Source organism: Carettochelys insculpta, chromosome 13 (assembly GCF_033958435.1).
Source record: "Carettochelys insculpta isolate YL-2023 chromosome 13, ASM3395843v1, whole genome shotgun sequence".
NCBI lineage: Eukaryota > Metazoa > Chordata > Testudines > Carettochelyidae > Carettochelys > Carettochelys insculpta.
This window is the reverse complement of record NC_134149.1, coordinates 45,949,033-45,964,522: the sequence shown is the minus strand read 5'-3', so window position 1 is coordinate 45,964,522 and position 15,490 is coordinate 45,949,033. Positions and strand designations below refer to the sequence as shown.

General features: G+C 52.5%; 2 protein-coding genes across 2 annotated transcripts in view; one reads left to right on the top strand and one right to left on the bottom strand.

Annotated features, from left to right (window-relative positions):
- TMLHE (trimethyllysine hydroxylase, epsilon) overlaps nt 1–14,989 on the top strand; it is a 61,067-nt gene extending 46,078 nt beyond the window's left edge. Inside the window, exon 10 of the transcript XR_012647256.1 lies at nt 12,161–14,989. The gene's annotated coding sequence lies outside the window, so the exon portion shown is untranslated. The remainder of the gene's footprint in view (nt 1–12,160) is intronic.
- On the bottom strand, nt 1,527–2,549 carry LOC142020326 (putative G-protein coupled receptor 34). Its single transcript, XM_075008067.1, has one exon. It carries the CDS (start codon nt 2,547–2,549, stop codon nt 1,527–1,529), a length of 1,023 nt encoding a protein of 340 aa, XP_074864168.1.
- Nucleotides 14,990–15,490: the final 501 nt, after the last annotated feature.

Below are 15,490 nucleotides of genomic sequence, written 5' to 3'. Positions count from 1 at the left end.
CACTGCATGTGTTCATCCACAGTCTGAGTGTCACTCAGTTCCAGCTACACCTCTCACTCTTGGTGGATTTCCATTTGAGTGGGATGTGATACCGATCAGGTCACTGTCCCATCTATTTTCTCCCGATACGCAGCAGCCTAGAAGTCGCATCCTCTCCCTCTTCTCAGAGCCTGGTAGCGGGGGAGTCAGAGGAAGGACGGCCCACACCAGTGAGCTCTTTTCAAATGTCTGTAGTCCTTTGACACACTGAGCAAGATGCTCACAAACCTAGCAGGATTCAGCAAGAGCTGCAGCCCTGTTCTCTTTTCCCCACACCCCACATCAAGAGGACTTGCTCCTCTCTTGCGATTGTCTCCCAGAACAGCTGCAGCCTGGAGTTGTAGCGGAAGAAGCGGTGACGCATTAACAGTTTCTTTCTCGGTAAATCTCAGCCCTGTCTACACACAGATACGGCTCTGCTGCTGTAGCATCAGCACATCCTACATCCACAGGAAGCCTGTTTCCATGGCTGTAGTTAACTCTCCATTGAGCTACAGGTGTGTGTCTGCCCCAGAGATCAGGTCGACCCTATAGTGTGCTAGGGCTTGGGGAAAATACTCAAGCAACCTAAATCTTACCTCAGCCAGCTCCAGTCAACAGCCTCCACCCCTGTCCAGAGCCAGGGGCAGGGAAGCAAACACCAGGGCACAGCACTGCTCACCCAGGTTTGGCTCAGGCACCCCTCCAGCATATCAGGGAACAGCCAGGCCAAATGGGAGTGGGTGGTACTGAGGCGCTGGCCTGGCAGTTAAACTCCTCCAAACTCCCGTCCCTCGTGCCCTGGGATGTCTGCCATAACCACTGTAGCAGAGCACCCACCTCTGGGCACCCCTTGTGACCAGAGGCTACTCAGCGTCGTCATGCCTCTACTGCCCCTTGTAGTTCTGTTACGCCACCGTTCCAGTCCACCAGGTGATTAAAAGACTCCCCCTTCTTGGATCCCATTTATTCTGTCTTTGCACACACTGATTGTCCAGATGCCAGTGCCAGGTTCTTCTTTCCCTGACCCTGCGTAGGGAATCCTCGGAGCTGAGGCACAATTCAAAGCTGCAGCACCTCAACTCCCATGCCATGTCTTTGTCGCCTTGGGTAGGAAGTGCCCACCCCTCTTTTCAGGAGCCAGGTACCAGACACATCAAGGCTTTACCACCTCCTGGTCTCAGGGTTTTCCCTGGCACCTCTGCCACAGCCCCTGGACTTCTCCATTTCTACAGCTTCCCACTGTCCTGCAGCAGGTCTCATCCAGGCTATGAATGAGGCATCAGTGGGCAGGAGTAGTTCTTTCCGTACTCGGGGCCGGCTGGCCCCATTCCTCCAGCCCTTAAGGAGCAAGTCCCCATGGATGTGTAAATGGCGGATGTGGGCTGGCTGAGCTATGCTTGGGAGAGGGAGGAGAGCATTGTAAGTAATGATAATGTTCCTGTGTTTACAGGCTGCAGGGCACATGGGCAGGCCAGGCTTCCTGGTGCCCAGGGCCCCAAAACTTTTTAATCCAGCCCTAGTTCTGTGATGGATTTACTGTGGTGTGGGGCCCCCTGGTTCCTCAGAAGAGCTCTCTTCAGCTTGCCTTGGATGGTGCATAGCACAGCTTTCCGGAAGCTGCTGGACAAGAAGAAGAAAATCACGGGGTCCAGGCAGCTGTTGAGCGCTGAGATGCAGAGAACGAGCTCATTGGCCAGATGGAGCGCCTGCTTCCACTGTGTGCTGGAGATGACATCCACCTGGGCCAGGATGTACGGCACACGGACGGAGTGATAGGGGGCGAAGCACACGGTGAAGATGATCAGGACCACTAAGATGTTTGTGATGGCCTTGCTCCTCGTCCTTTGACTCTGCTGCTGCACTTTCCCCAAGGGTGCTTTGTGGAGCGTGGCTGATATCTTGCCGTAGAAATAGAGGAAGAGGAGCAGGTGAAGGAAGAAGGCGGCCACAACGACCATGTTGAGGGCTGCCCCCAGCGGGCGTTTGCTCCTGAAGTGGAAGCACTTGTTGGCACAAGGCACTTCTTCTCTCCTCTCGAAAAAGAAAGGCAGCGTGCCAATGGCACAGGCCAGCCAAACCACCCTGGCGGCAGCTGTGCTGCAAGGCAAGGTGTGGATTTTAAACTGCTGGAGGGGCCAAATGATCTTCAGGTAGCGGTCCAGGCTAATCAGGCTGAGGAATAGGATACTGACGTACATGTTGAGGTAGAAGAAGGCACCAACCATGGTGCAGAGGACCAAGGGGCCGCTCTGGTTTTGGTAGGCTGTGCGGAAGGGCAGGCAGAGGGAGAGCAGGAGATCTGACACAGCCAGGTTCTTCATGTACACGGTGATGGAGGTGTTGGGCTGCGTGTGGTGCCAGAACACCCAGAGGGCCAGCGTGTTGCTGAGCAGGCTGCTGATGAAGATGAGGGAGTACATCGCAGGGAGGGTCGCTGCAAGGAAGCCATCTTGGATCTCACAACTGGAGCTGTTTGACTGCGGCTGTGTGAACTCGGGGGCAGGAACGGAAGTGCTCCAGGTGCCCATCCTGTGCGCGGCCGCCGGGTCTGGGAAGACAAAGCACGGTGCAGTTGTCTGGCTCCATGTATTGGTTTCATTCGTGGTCGGGGCGGGGGCGGGGGCATAGTTACCCCTTCCCCACACTCACGTGCCCATCACTGGGGCATTAGACACTGAATGCCATTGTCAGAGCCAGCAGCTGCTGTGACAAACGCCCTCTGTCCCTGCGCCAGCCACCCGCCGCACTGCTCAGGGCACTGACACCGCTGGGCCTGCGGAGGAACACCCTGTCCCCCGCAGCAGCTTGGCCCCTTCTGGGCAGCCTGAGTCCTGCTTCTGAGGGACCCCTTTTGCTCCTGTTCCGGGGTGCAGGCCGCGGTGGCAGCTGGGATACCTGGCTCAGAGGCCTGATCCACTGCGGCGGCTCCTTTCTTCTTCTGGAGAGAGCGTGATGGAGCAGAAGTGGTGCCTGCTGCACTGCTCAGGCAAGAGGGGCCAGGACAGGGCGTCGTTCTGAGGCTCATAAACTGGGGACAGCCCCCCTCATGGTGGTCACCCACATGCCCCCCACAGCTCACTGCCTATGAATTCTCTACAGCCCCCCACAGCTCACTGCCTATGAATTCTCTTCAGCCCCCCCCAGCTCTACACGCCCCCCCAGCTCACTGCCTATGAATTCTCTACAGCCCCCCCAGCTCTACACGCCCCCCCAGCTCACTGCCTATGAATTCTCTACAGCCCCTCAGCTCACTGCCTATGAATTCTCTACAGCCCCCCACCTCAACACCCCCCCAGCTCACTGCCTATGAATTCTCTTCAGCCCCCCACAGCTCTACACGCCCCCCAGCTCACTGCCTATGAATTCTCTTCAGCCCCCCACAGCTCTACACGCCCCCACAGCTCACTGCCTATGAATTCTCTACAGCCCCCCCACCTCAACACCCCCCCAGCTCACTGCCTATGAATTCTCTTCAGCCCCCCCACCTCAACATGCCCCCACAGCTCACTGCCTATGAATTCTCTACAGCCCCCCCAGCTCTACACGCCCCCCCAGCTCACTGCCTATGAATTCTCTACAGCCCCCCCAGCTATACACGCCCCCCCAGCTCACTGCCTATGAATTCTCTTCAGCCCCCCACAGCTCACTGCCTATGAATTCTCTACAGCCCCCCCAGCTCTACACGCCCCCACAGCTCACTGCCTATGAATTCTCTACAGCCCCCCCAGCTATACACGCCCCCCCAGCTCACTGCCTATGAATTCTCTTCAGCCCCCCCCAGCTCTACACGCCCCCCCAGCTCACTGCCTATGAATTCTCTTCAGCCCCCCCCAGCTCACTGCCTATGAATTCTCTACAGCCCCCCCACCTCAACATGCCCCCACAGCTCACTGCCTATGAATTCTCTTCAGCCCCCCCACCTCAACACACCCCCCCAGCTCACTGCCTATGAATTCTCTACAGCCCCCCACAGCTCTACACTCCCCCACAGCTCACTGCCTATGAATTCTCTACAGCCCCCGCACCTCAACACGCCCCCCCAGCTCACTGCCTATGAATTCTCTACAGCCCCCCACCTCAACACGCCCCCACAGCTCACTGCCTATGAATTCTCTACAGCCCCCCCACCTCAACGCCCCCCCAGCTCACTGCCTATGAATTCTCTACAGCCCCCCACCTCAACACGCCCCCACAGCTCACTGCCTATGAATTCTCTACAGCCCCCCCACCTCAACACCCCCCCAGCTCACTGCCTATGAATTCTCTTCAGCCCCCCCCAGCTCTACACGCCCCCACAGCTCACTGCCTATGAATTCTCTACAGCCCCCCCACCTCAACACGCCCCCCCAGCTCACTGCCTATGAATTCTCTACAGCCCCCCCAGCTATACACGCCCCCCCAGCTCACTGCCTATGAATTCTCTTCAGCCCCCCCCAGCTCTACACGCCCCCCCAGCTCACTGCCTATGAATTCTCTTCAGCCCCCCCCAGCTCTACACGCCCCCACAGCTCACTGCCTATGAATTCTCTACAGCCCCCCACCTCAACACGCCCCCCCAGCTCACTGCCTATGAATTCTCTACAGCCCCCCCACCTCAACACCCCCCCAGCTCACTGCCTATGAATTCTCTTCAGCCCCCCCAGCTCTACACGCCCCCCCAGCTCACTGCCTATGAATTCTCTACAGCCCCCCCACCTCAACACCCCCCCAGCTCACTGCCTATGAATTCTCTTCAGCCCCCCCAGCTCTACACGCCCCCCCAGCTCACTGCCTATGAATTCTCTACAGCCCCCCCACCTCAACACGCCCCCCCAGCTCACTGCCTATGAATTCTCTACAGCCCCCCCACCTCAACACGCCCCCCCAGCTCACTGCCTATGAATTCTCTACAGCCCCCCCACCTCAACACCCCCCCAGCTCACTGCCTATGAATTCTCTTCAGCCCCCCCACCTCAACACCCCCCCAGCTCACTGCCTATGAATTCTCTACAGCCCCCCCAGCTCTACACGCCCCCCCAGCTCACTGCCTATGAATTCTCTACAGCCCCCCCACCTCAACACGCCCCCCCAGCTCACTGCCTATGAATTCTCTACAGCCCCCCAGCTCTACACGCCCCCCCCAGCTCACTGCCTATGAATTCTCTACAGCGCCCCCCCAGCTCTACACGCCCCCCCAGCTCACTGCCTATGAATTCTCTACAGCCCCCCCCACCTCAACACCCCCCCAGCTCACTGCCTATGAATTCTCTACAGCGCCCCCCCAGCTCTACACGCCCCCCCCAGCTCACTCCCCATGAAGTCTCTACAGGTCCCCCCACCTCTACAGCCCGCCCCAGCTCACTGCCTGTGAATTCATGCCAAAGACTGAGGCTGTCTCGCGGAGGGAGCGGGGGTCCAAACCTGTAGTTTAACACTGCCACGGTCCCCCTGCTGCTGTGCTGCAGCCCATTCTCATCGCCTTGCCTTGGAAACCACAGCTCAGTATCATTAGCCTCCTTTGGTGGGTGGCCTGCGCTGCCCCTGCCCCCGCCCCCCCACTTCCATGTGCCTTTCGGGCACTGAGCCCTGCGCTACTTACTCCTTCCCCACACTCCAGCACTTTCTGAAGAGCCACAGGTAGATGCGTTGGAGGGTCAGGATAGGGCCCAGAGTAACCTAGACAAATTGGAGGATTGGGCCAAAAGAAATCTGACGACATTCAACAAGGACAAGTGCAGAGTCCTGTATTTGGGACGGAAGAATCCCAAGCAGTGGTACAGGCTGGGGGCCACCTGGCTAAGCAGCAGTGCAGCAGAAAAGGACCTGGGGATTACAGTGGATGAGAGGCTGGATACGAGTTAGCAGTGGCTACCCTGACCCTTAGGGTTAGGAGGGAAACATTCAAAACAGGAACAAGCTGCAAACCACCATCTCCCAGAGCCTGCAGTCAGGCAGCCAACCCACTAGCAACCTGTAGCCCGCTGGCCACATGTGGTTCTCATTGTGTTCCCTGGCTGCCCCGTGCCACCCTGCTCTGCCCCTCACCATTCTCATGCGCTGTGCCCCCCTCTGTCTGTCTGTCTTACAGCATTCAGCCCTGGGAGGGGGAAGGAGTAGGGACTGGGTGCACTTCGAGGAGGAGGCAGGGATGAGTCCAGGCAGGGGGGTCAAGCAGCCTCTGGCAAAATGGGAATTGATGCACATTTAAAGGAAGAGTGCGTGCAAGGTGTGCATGCTGATCACACACAATATCTGTGCTCTGCAGCTTTGTTACTTTTGTCAGGGATATGATTTCCTGCTCATGGGTAAGTGTGTGTAGCAAAAGCAGGGTACGGAAGGAGAACCCAGTGCAATGTATTGAATCTTATTCTTGGGGTCATGGGTAGAGCACATGGCCGAATTCAATCTTGTGCCCTTACTGTCCTGATGTAGCAGGTAGGCCAGGGTGTGCAAATCACTAGGAATCTGCATTGTGTGGGAACAATCATTTGCACACATACAGAACGGGAAATGACTGCTCAGCAAGGAGTTCTGGGGAAAGGGAGGTGGACGTGGACCACAAGCTCAATATGACTCAACAGCACAACACTTGAGGGGGGGAAAAATGAAATTTTGTATTAGCAGGAGCATTGCAAGCTAGACAAGAATGAATTCCTTTGCTCTATTCTGCACTAATTACACCTCTCTTGGTGTATTGTGTGTGGCTCTGGGTGCCACGTTTTAGGAAAGCTGTGAACAAATTGAAGGAAGTTCAAAGAAAAACAATAAAAATGCTTAGTGTTATACAAAACAAGACCTATGAGAGAAGACTGGAAAATGTGGGTTTGTTTAGTCTGGAGAAGACTGGGAAGGAACATGACAGTTTTCAAGTACATAAAACATTGTTGCAAGGAGGAAGGAGGTAAATTGTTCTCATTTAACCTCTTGGGATACGAAAAGCAGCAATGAGCTTGAATTGCAGCAAGGGGGGTTTAGGTTGGACATTAGCAAAAACTTCTGGTCAGGCTAATTAAGTTCTGGAATAAATTTCCCAGAGAGATTGTGGAATCTCTGTCTTTGGTGACTTTTTAAAAGCAGCTCAGAAAAACAATTGTCAGCATGGTCTAGATCAGGTGGCCAAGCTTTTGGCCTGAAGGCTACATCAGGTATGGAAATTGTATGGAGGGTTGAGTTGGGGAGGCTGTGCCTCCCTAAACAGCCAGACATGTCCTGTCCCTCACCCCTGAGAGTGCTGAGGCTGTGGGGAAGGGGGCTACCTGCCCCTGCTCACTGCTCTGCCTGGGAGTGGGGCTGGCTCCTCGGGGGCTGGACATGCCAAATGTGGCCTGTAGGCCATAGTTTGCCTCCCTCCCATCATCTAGATAATACTAAGTCCTGTCAAGAGTGCAGGGGACTGGACTAGACCCCTGAGGTCCTTTCCAGTCCCAGGATTGTGTGTGTACATGGATGTGAGTAACCCAACAAGTGCACATTGCCTAGTGAGACTGTGTGCACCATTCTGAGTGCATAGTATCAACTGACTTTTTGTAAGTGGGCTCGTATACCAGCTTTATGAGCTGTCCCCAGATGTTTCTATGAAACTAGTGCACTTTTCTCCCTACCTTCCTGAGAAAATTTGGTGTCAATGAATTACAGGGGAGAAGACCATCTGTGCCCATTAACCTGCCTCAGAGAGCCCAGCCCTTGACAGAAACCCTAAAATGACTCGGCTGCCCCCAAGAGTCACCATGAAGCAGAAAAAGACAGGACATCTTCACCTACCTCAGTGGGTCTTCTCTGGTCCCCTGCTTGCTGTGACAGGGGTTTCAGCTCTTGGGTCATCCACTTTAAATGTTTCCTTGAGGTAGAAGTTCCTGACAGTGGTGCTTGGCCTGCCCTTCTCTCTCATACCTGTACTGGTTGCCGCTTTGGGGTTTTAGCAATGGGATGTGGCTTCGTAGACCCAAAACGTAACCTGCCTCTTGATGATTGCTGTGGGGGAGGTGGCCTGCTGTGCACGCAGATAAGGTATTTTGGTTTTTGAGAGAGAAGCTGACAAGACTGAAAACAAGTGCCTGGAGCGGGCTGTGTATCATCTTTAATAGCACCAGTGGCACTGTCTAGTGCTCAGAATTAAAGGGCCAGCTCACATCTGCTAACCGGATTTAAGCCAGCTGTGGGTCAGGCCCATAGGAAAAAAAACCCTAATCTAATGGCGCTGGAGCATACAGAGAGTAGCAGCTACTCACTGGCTTGTAGGGTCCCATCTGGCTGGGTGCTGAGTAGCTATTTTGAGTTACATTGATACCAAAAGGAATTGAGGACCCCAAGAACCTGGCAAAAGGTGCACAGCACTTTGAGATTGGGCCCTTTTTAGTGCCGGTGCCACTGTGGGGCAGCCTGTTGTACCATCCCCTGTGGGCACCCTTGTCACAGCCCGGTCCAGTCAAGTTAGTCCAACTGGGGAAAATCGATCCTTGGCTGTAACTACTGGCTTTGGAAGGCATCTCTGGAGATGGGATGGACCTAAGTTGTGAGGCTGCTGGACAGCTTTTTGTTACTCACTTTGTCAGGGAAGACTATCACCATTGTCTTTCTTGTAAGGCTACTCTTGAAAGCCCTTGGGTCATTGAGCAGTGGCGTTTAGGCATCTGCTACAACAGTTGTAGGTCTTTGTCCAGCAACAGAAGCTGTACTTGGATCAATCAGAAAGATAATCATTGAAAATGTACTAAAACAAAGACCTCATTGCAGGAGCTGACGAATGAAGATGCTTATACTGAATCATGAAGTGAAGAGACGAGTGTTTGTCAAACCCACTGGAAAAGTAAAGTGCACAGATATGAGTCTGGATTCTGCTCCACCTCACTGTAGCTTATAGCACACTGACAGTTGAGTTGAGAGAGGCATCACCAGCAATGGGGCTGCTGCGTGACCAGAAGAGAACATGGACTTTGAACACAGAATGGAATATCACATGGCAAACAAGTGAAGATTTGACTTCCGCTTCATCAGCACTAGTGGTCTGACGCAACCTCTCTGCTGTTTCCCAGGATGAATGAAGTAGGAATTCGTTGCTTGCTGCTCCCAGTCACAAGAGCTGCACATGGACGTTCTTTTTCCTCATGGAAGAGAATTCTGTGTTCTGAAAGAAGTGACCTTCTGCCTGATGGGGCATAGCATGAAGGACTGGAAGCACCAGACACATGAGAAACCTTCAAAGAAGAATATACTGCGTTCAGGAAATGCATTAGCAGAGTTGTGCAAAATTAAAGGAAACAAGAAAGCTGTTGATGTAGAGCTTTCACAGAAGGCTTGAGCAGCCACTGTTAATTTCTGTCAGGCCTGCCAGTGGGGGGAGGGAGGGAAGAAAGGGGCATTTGCACCAGGGCCTGGAGATTCAAAGGAGCCTGAAGCTCCCAGTCATTGCATGGCTCTGAGGACTGGGCAGGGGTGCACTCCCTCCTGGGTGGCTGTACGGACTGACTGCTGAAGGCACTGCCCCTTCCATCTAAGTCCCCATTCCTTCAGGAGGCACAGAGCCTGCTCCCCCATATGTGTGTGTGTGTGCGCGTGCGTGACACACACACTCTCTCTCTCTCTCTCGCTCGCCCCGGGACCCGCAGTGGCTGTCAGCCCCGCTGATTTTTGTGATTTCTTTTAAAACATTAGTTATTTTAATAAGATGATTGTGAAACATTTTTCAATGTTTATTATGGCACCACACCACCCCTGGTCACCCTCACAGTCTCATCCCTCTTTGGCCCCCACCCTGTATATTTGAAAAACCTCTCTAATGTCAATTCCTGGGACAAACCCTATGGCTACGCCTGCTCTGCTAGCTGTCTTTGAGAATTCTCCTTTGCACGTGGTTTTTGGGGTAGCCCATTTCTTTACTGGGCCATCGGCACATCTGGCTCTTCCATTGCTGCAGCTGAAAGGCTGGTGGGGGGCATTTGTTCCCAACCTTGCAGTATATTTCAGTCACATACACACAGCAAAACTGCATGTTCAATGAGAGCACACACACACTCCAACGGGCTATGAATAGGCAGCAGATCAGGCCTTTTAAAACGATACCTCCAATGGCACACTTTGAACCGAGCATATCCTAACTCTATGGCAGTGGTGAATTCCAAGGTGCTACTTTGAAGCCCAGCACTGCAGCATCTCAGAGAACCTGTGCTTTGTTTTGTACTTAGCCCCCGGCTTACGGGGGCAGGCTCTTATTGGGGGACAGTTAGTCAACACTCAGGTGATCAACAAAGCACCTCGATTAACTTCATCCTTATCAAGCCTCAGTGCCTGTTTTTAAGGGGTCCAGGTGCCAGGACATAGGGTCTGCTGTAGGGAAGCTCTAGGTCCCACCTGGCCTCCAGAGCTGATGATGCTCCGGAATCCTCTAGACACAGGAGGAAATTCAATACGACAATAAGCAAATTCCCCGTCATACAATTTCCACTCTGCCAGGTTCTCACTCACAAGTGAAAGCCGCATTCACCTACACAGATGCTAATCGCTGTACCGAGAAGGGAAGCAAAAGCAGGGTCAGAGGTAGAGATGAACAATGAGCTTTCCAGGGCCTGCTGCTCTCACCCGCCACAGAAACAACTTCAAGCACGCTGGGGACAGCAACGATGAAACCTCCCCAAAGTCTCCTTCCATTCCTGCAATGAGAACTGAGTCTAGAGTTTCTCAAATTTCGGGTGCCTCCCTTAACTACTGGACTCACAGCCTCCCATTGCTCATGCAGAAAACTGTGCTCTCACAAGACCCGCTGTATGTCTTGCCTTAACAATGTGCACCAGCACCAGACAAAGCAGGTGTGAGGTGTCTCTGACTGCCGGGGGAGCAGGGGAGAGAGGCAGCGGCTGCAGCTCTTGCCCTCTGTTTTCAAATGAAATCATTTGCACAGACGGTCACCCCTGAGAGCAAACACCGGTTAAAATGAGTAAGATCAATAGTGAGGCCAGCCACACAGCTGCTACAGCGGTGGACCAACAGCCCACGCTGGTCGTAAGCAGATTTAGCAACTGATTAAGGCCCAAAGCAGCTTAAGGCCCTGCTAATTACTAGTATGTATTGGGGGATTCTCCCAAATATTCTCACTGGGGGTCTCCAATGGGCTAATACCAGCACTGTTTCAGCTGCCTTTTCCCACCTGCCATTAGGCTGAGCAAGATCAGCCTGCACTCTAGGTCCCCTCTGCTGTGGGCACAAAGTCCAGGCTCACACTGCATCCCTCTTGTGCTGCTTGGATGATTCCCCCTCCCTCCTCTTTCCCAGCAGGCCTTGTCTGTAACATCTGATGGCCCCATTGGCCCCCTTTCTAGCCCACCCCTGACGTTTCAGAGAACTGATGCATCACTGTCAGAGCTGTGGTGTGTGCACATGAGGTTGGCAGGGGCAGGAAGCATCAGGCAGAGGCAGCCGGGGGACTGGAGCTCTGAAAAGTGAGTCAGCCCGACCTCCTGCAGCACCTGTAGGAAACCCCAGCAGCACTGCCAGCTCAGGGCGCTTTGCATGCTCTGAAATGGACAAACTCCCTCTGCTCTGAACCCAGGGGCTGGCGAACCAAAACAGCAAGAAGAGCCATTTTTTTTCAAATTTGATTTGGGAAAAAAAAAAAAGAACTCTCTCCAATTCAAGAGCCACAATGCATGTGACTATGAGCTGGTCCGTAGTAAGTAACTTAATAAGTAACATCACACCGTCCTTTTTGTAACCTCTAGTTGAAGAACAGTGCGCGCACAATGATTTGTGATGTGCTATGTGTTTACTGCAGGATGTTAATAAACTTTTTACATATTCTGTTTCCTCACACTTGACGTATGTGTTTGTATAACTGTTTCTGACTTTCACTCCCAAACCCACTTTATGATGCCAATTTTACTTCATATTTAATTTGTTTTCTTTCTTAAAATGCGCGTTGCCCTTCACAGCAGAAATGCTGCAGGCATCTTTTTCCTTTTCAAAATCAAGACTTTATTAGCAACACGATCAAAATACAGCTACAGTTTTCATATCCACAATGCACTGCACACATTAAAGGGGGGTTACTCAGTGTTTTGACATCACATGCTGAGTATTATTTAGTTATGAGCTGGGCTCATTTTTGGGCTTTTGGACATTCACTGTTCAGCAAAAATAATCTTTTTTTTTTTTTTTTTTTACTTTGCAGTTATAGTGTCAGGAGCCACAAAGAAGTCCTTCAAGAGATGTGTGTGGCTCTGGGGCCACAGGTTGCAGAGCCTGGTTTTAGCCCCTTGCTGGTTACTATGAGATCTCTGGTGGTGGCAAAGGTCATGAGTGCCGGATTGAGCTGCTCTTGAGAATGGAGCTCAAGGCAATGAACTGAGAGGACAGACCAGGTGTCAGCAACACTACAAGTCTACAAGCTCCATGTTGCATTTGGGTCCTTCATGTCTACCCTGAGCCTGACACTTGGGGACAGACTCCCCAGTGGCGTCCTGCTGCCACCACTGCCCATTGCTGTCTGGGTGTATGGCTAACCGTGCTGTGTGCCCTGTCTTGCCTGTCCGTACTGCGTGGTGCTGGAGTTGAATGCTGAGCTGTCTCTGGGATGTCTCACTGTCTGCAATAGGTTCCCCACCCTTGCCCCTCTCATGACCTGCCTCTCTGTGATGCAAGGATGTTGTCCCCACTCATTCTGCAAACTGCAGGCCAGTCTTCACTGGTCAATAGCAGCTCTGGCTGCTGCTCTTCAGATCAAAATAAAACCCCACTGAGATCCAAAAACCTTACGGAGAACCCTCAGAGAAAGTCTCCGCAGGAGCGAAGCCAGATCTGTGCACTGACTGTGGAGGGAACTCCACACAGAAATGCATTATTCAGCCCTTCACAGAGCTGAAATCTGGGTGTGCTGGAGCTACCCAGAAGCCACCCCAGTTGGCTGGGTGCCCAATGCGGTGCATGCCCTGAAATGTGTGTGTGTGCAATTTGTACAATTGGGTTTTAATGGTTTGATCGCTCCCACATCCCTTCTCTCACATTTACTGTCTTTTAGCTCTGTTTTCATATCCCTCAAAACTAGGTCAGGTTAGCGCCTGTCATGGCCAGTGTGGAAACCACATTTGTTCATAGCAGCACTTCTAGCATGTGGATAGACAAGCTGAAGAAGTCTGTGGGCAGGCAGCCACCTCTTGGAGTATGTCAGCCCCAGTCTCTCCAGTGAGCATGCTAAATGTCACCAAAGCGCCCACCTTGTTTCTGTTGCAGGTTAGTGTCTAGCCAGGCTCCAGAGATCATCCCGAACAACTCTCCCTTGGAAGTTGTGTGGCTGTGCAGCTCCCAGTGAGTGCTGCACAGGGGCTCAAGAAACCTGCCCAAGGGGGCACCTGGCAGCTAGAGAAGGGAGGCTCCATCCCCAACCCAGCCTGACCTCCATTTTGCCCTGGTCAGGGGACAGCCAGCCTGAACCTGGCACCACCCTGCTGGGGGAGGGTACCTGTCCTGCAGCCCCAGCCCTGAAGCTGCCAGGGCAGAGAGAGATTTTCCCTCCCAGCCCAGATGGTGCTGCAAGGAGAGAGAGATGGGGCAAGTCCTCTCTCCTGATACTAGCCCTGGAGCACACGCCTTCACTCCAAATCCCTCAGCCAGCACCTCCCAGCCAGATCCCTTTAACCCCAACCCTCTGTCCCAGCCTTAAGCTGCTCATCCCTGCCCATGCCAGCTGGAGTCCTCACACTCCTGTGTTCCCTGACCCTTTTCCCTCAGTCAGAATTCCTTCACACCCCCCTGCACCCCACGTGAATTTTATGTGCACCAATGAGAAGGTGATGAGTGGCACATCACCTCCCTGTCGCACGTCCCCTTCAGACTGGTGCATGTAACAAAATTCATTCCACTCGGGGGGTAGGAAAAATTAGAGGGAACAGTGCCTCCTGCCCTCAGCCATAATGCCTGTCGAAACTCCCGTCCTAGAGCAGCAAACCCAGCCAGCCTTGTGCTGCTCACTGTGAAGAGACGGCTGCTCCTTATCCCCAGCTGAACAGCAGACCCCACTCCCGAGAACTTCGCTCAGCATCACCTGTGGACAGCCTGCTTACAGTGGCCAGCATTGCCAGGGGACATGGATCCAGCAACTCCCCAAGAGGCGGAAAACCCCTTCCCTCGACCTCACTGCTTCCTCAGTGGGAGCGGGGGAGACCTAACGACATTGTACAGAAGGCAACTTATGATGGATGAAGCAGCTAGATTGAGCTAGTTTTTAGGTGTAGCAAAGTCCTGTGGTTCGTATCTCAGACAAACTCTGATCTCAGCACATCACTGAGCACTTGCAGATCAGCTTGACTGGAGTGGACACAAGCAAGCACTTGAAGACAAAAAGGTGACCACTAACTTTCCCATTATTGTTGCTCTTCGAGATGTGTTCTTCAATCTCATGCCCATTCCACAACCTGACCCCCTGCGAGAGTTGCTGGCAAGAAGGCACTGGGGAGGCAGCAGCTCAGCATGTATATGTGTACTACACCATAAAGGCACAGTACAACTCCACACGGCACTGGAGTTGACCCAGTGGATGCCAGTAAGGGAAAATAATTGGTGACAATGCATGCACAGCTCTACCGAAATGGGCATGAGCAATGTATGTCAAAGAATGACAGTTACAGAAAGGTTAAGAAGTCCCATGGGACCTTATAGAAAATACCTCTTAGTCCATAAGGTGCCACAGGACTTGTTGTTTTTGAAGCTACAGACTAACTCGGCTACCTCTCTGATACAGAAAGGTTAGTAATTGTCTTTTCCAGAATAATCACAAGTAGCCAGGCCCAGAATATTGTAATAGTCAGGGTGGCTGTGAGCCATTCCCAACAGATGAGGAGACAGTGTGAATACCAAAAGAGGAAAAACCAACATCCACCCTGATGGAACTGACTTCCTTAGCACTGTTTCTCCACAGACTAACGTACCACTCCAATCTTTGTATACATACCTGCCAAACTTGTTTCCACTTCACACATCTGCTGGAGTGGATTACAGACCAGTAAAGTTTATGCCCCTATGAATGTTTGATTTATGGTACAGTGACTGTGTGGATAACATATTTTATGCTGTTACAGAGGTGCAATGCTGCTAGCTAGCTGAGTAAGCCACAGGGTGATCTAAGCTTATCTTATTTTTGTGATCTGGTAGTTTGTGTAGGAGGTGGGATTAGTTTACAAATGCACTTTTGCTTTGCTAGCCATCAGGAAAATTTGGCACTTGTTATTTGTTATTGCAAAAGGGCTGAATCATGAAATCAGCATTTCTGACAATAACATTTTGTTAGAGAAGTTCACCCTGCACCAGTTTCACATTCTTGTGCTACAGCATCTTTAATGTTTCGTGAATTGCCATAGCTGGGTCTGAGTAGGCTGAGCCCTACAGTCACCGGAAGGAGAGAGCACCACATGGTGCTCCTGTTAATTCTACAGAAGTGCTAAAGATAAGAGGTTGGTTCTAGCAAACCGTCACTCTGTACAGCAGAGCCCAAGATGCAGCATGCAGT

Bases quoted from the DNA above. Each gene is read 5' to 3' on its own strand.
- LOC142020326 (XM_075008067.1), bottom strand. From the start codon at position 2,549: ATGGGCACCTGGAGCACTTCCGTTCCTGCCCCCGAGTTCACACAGCCG.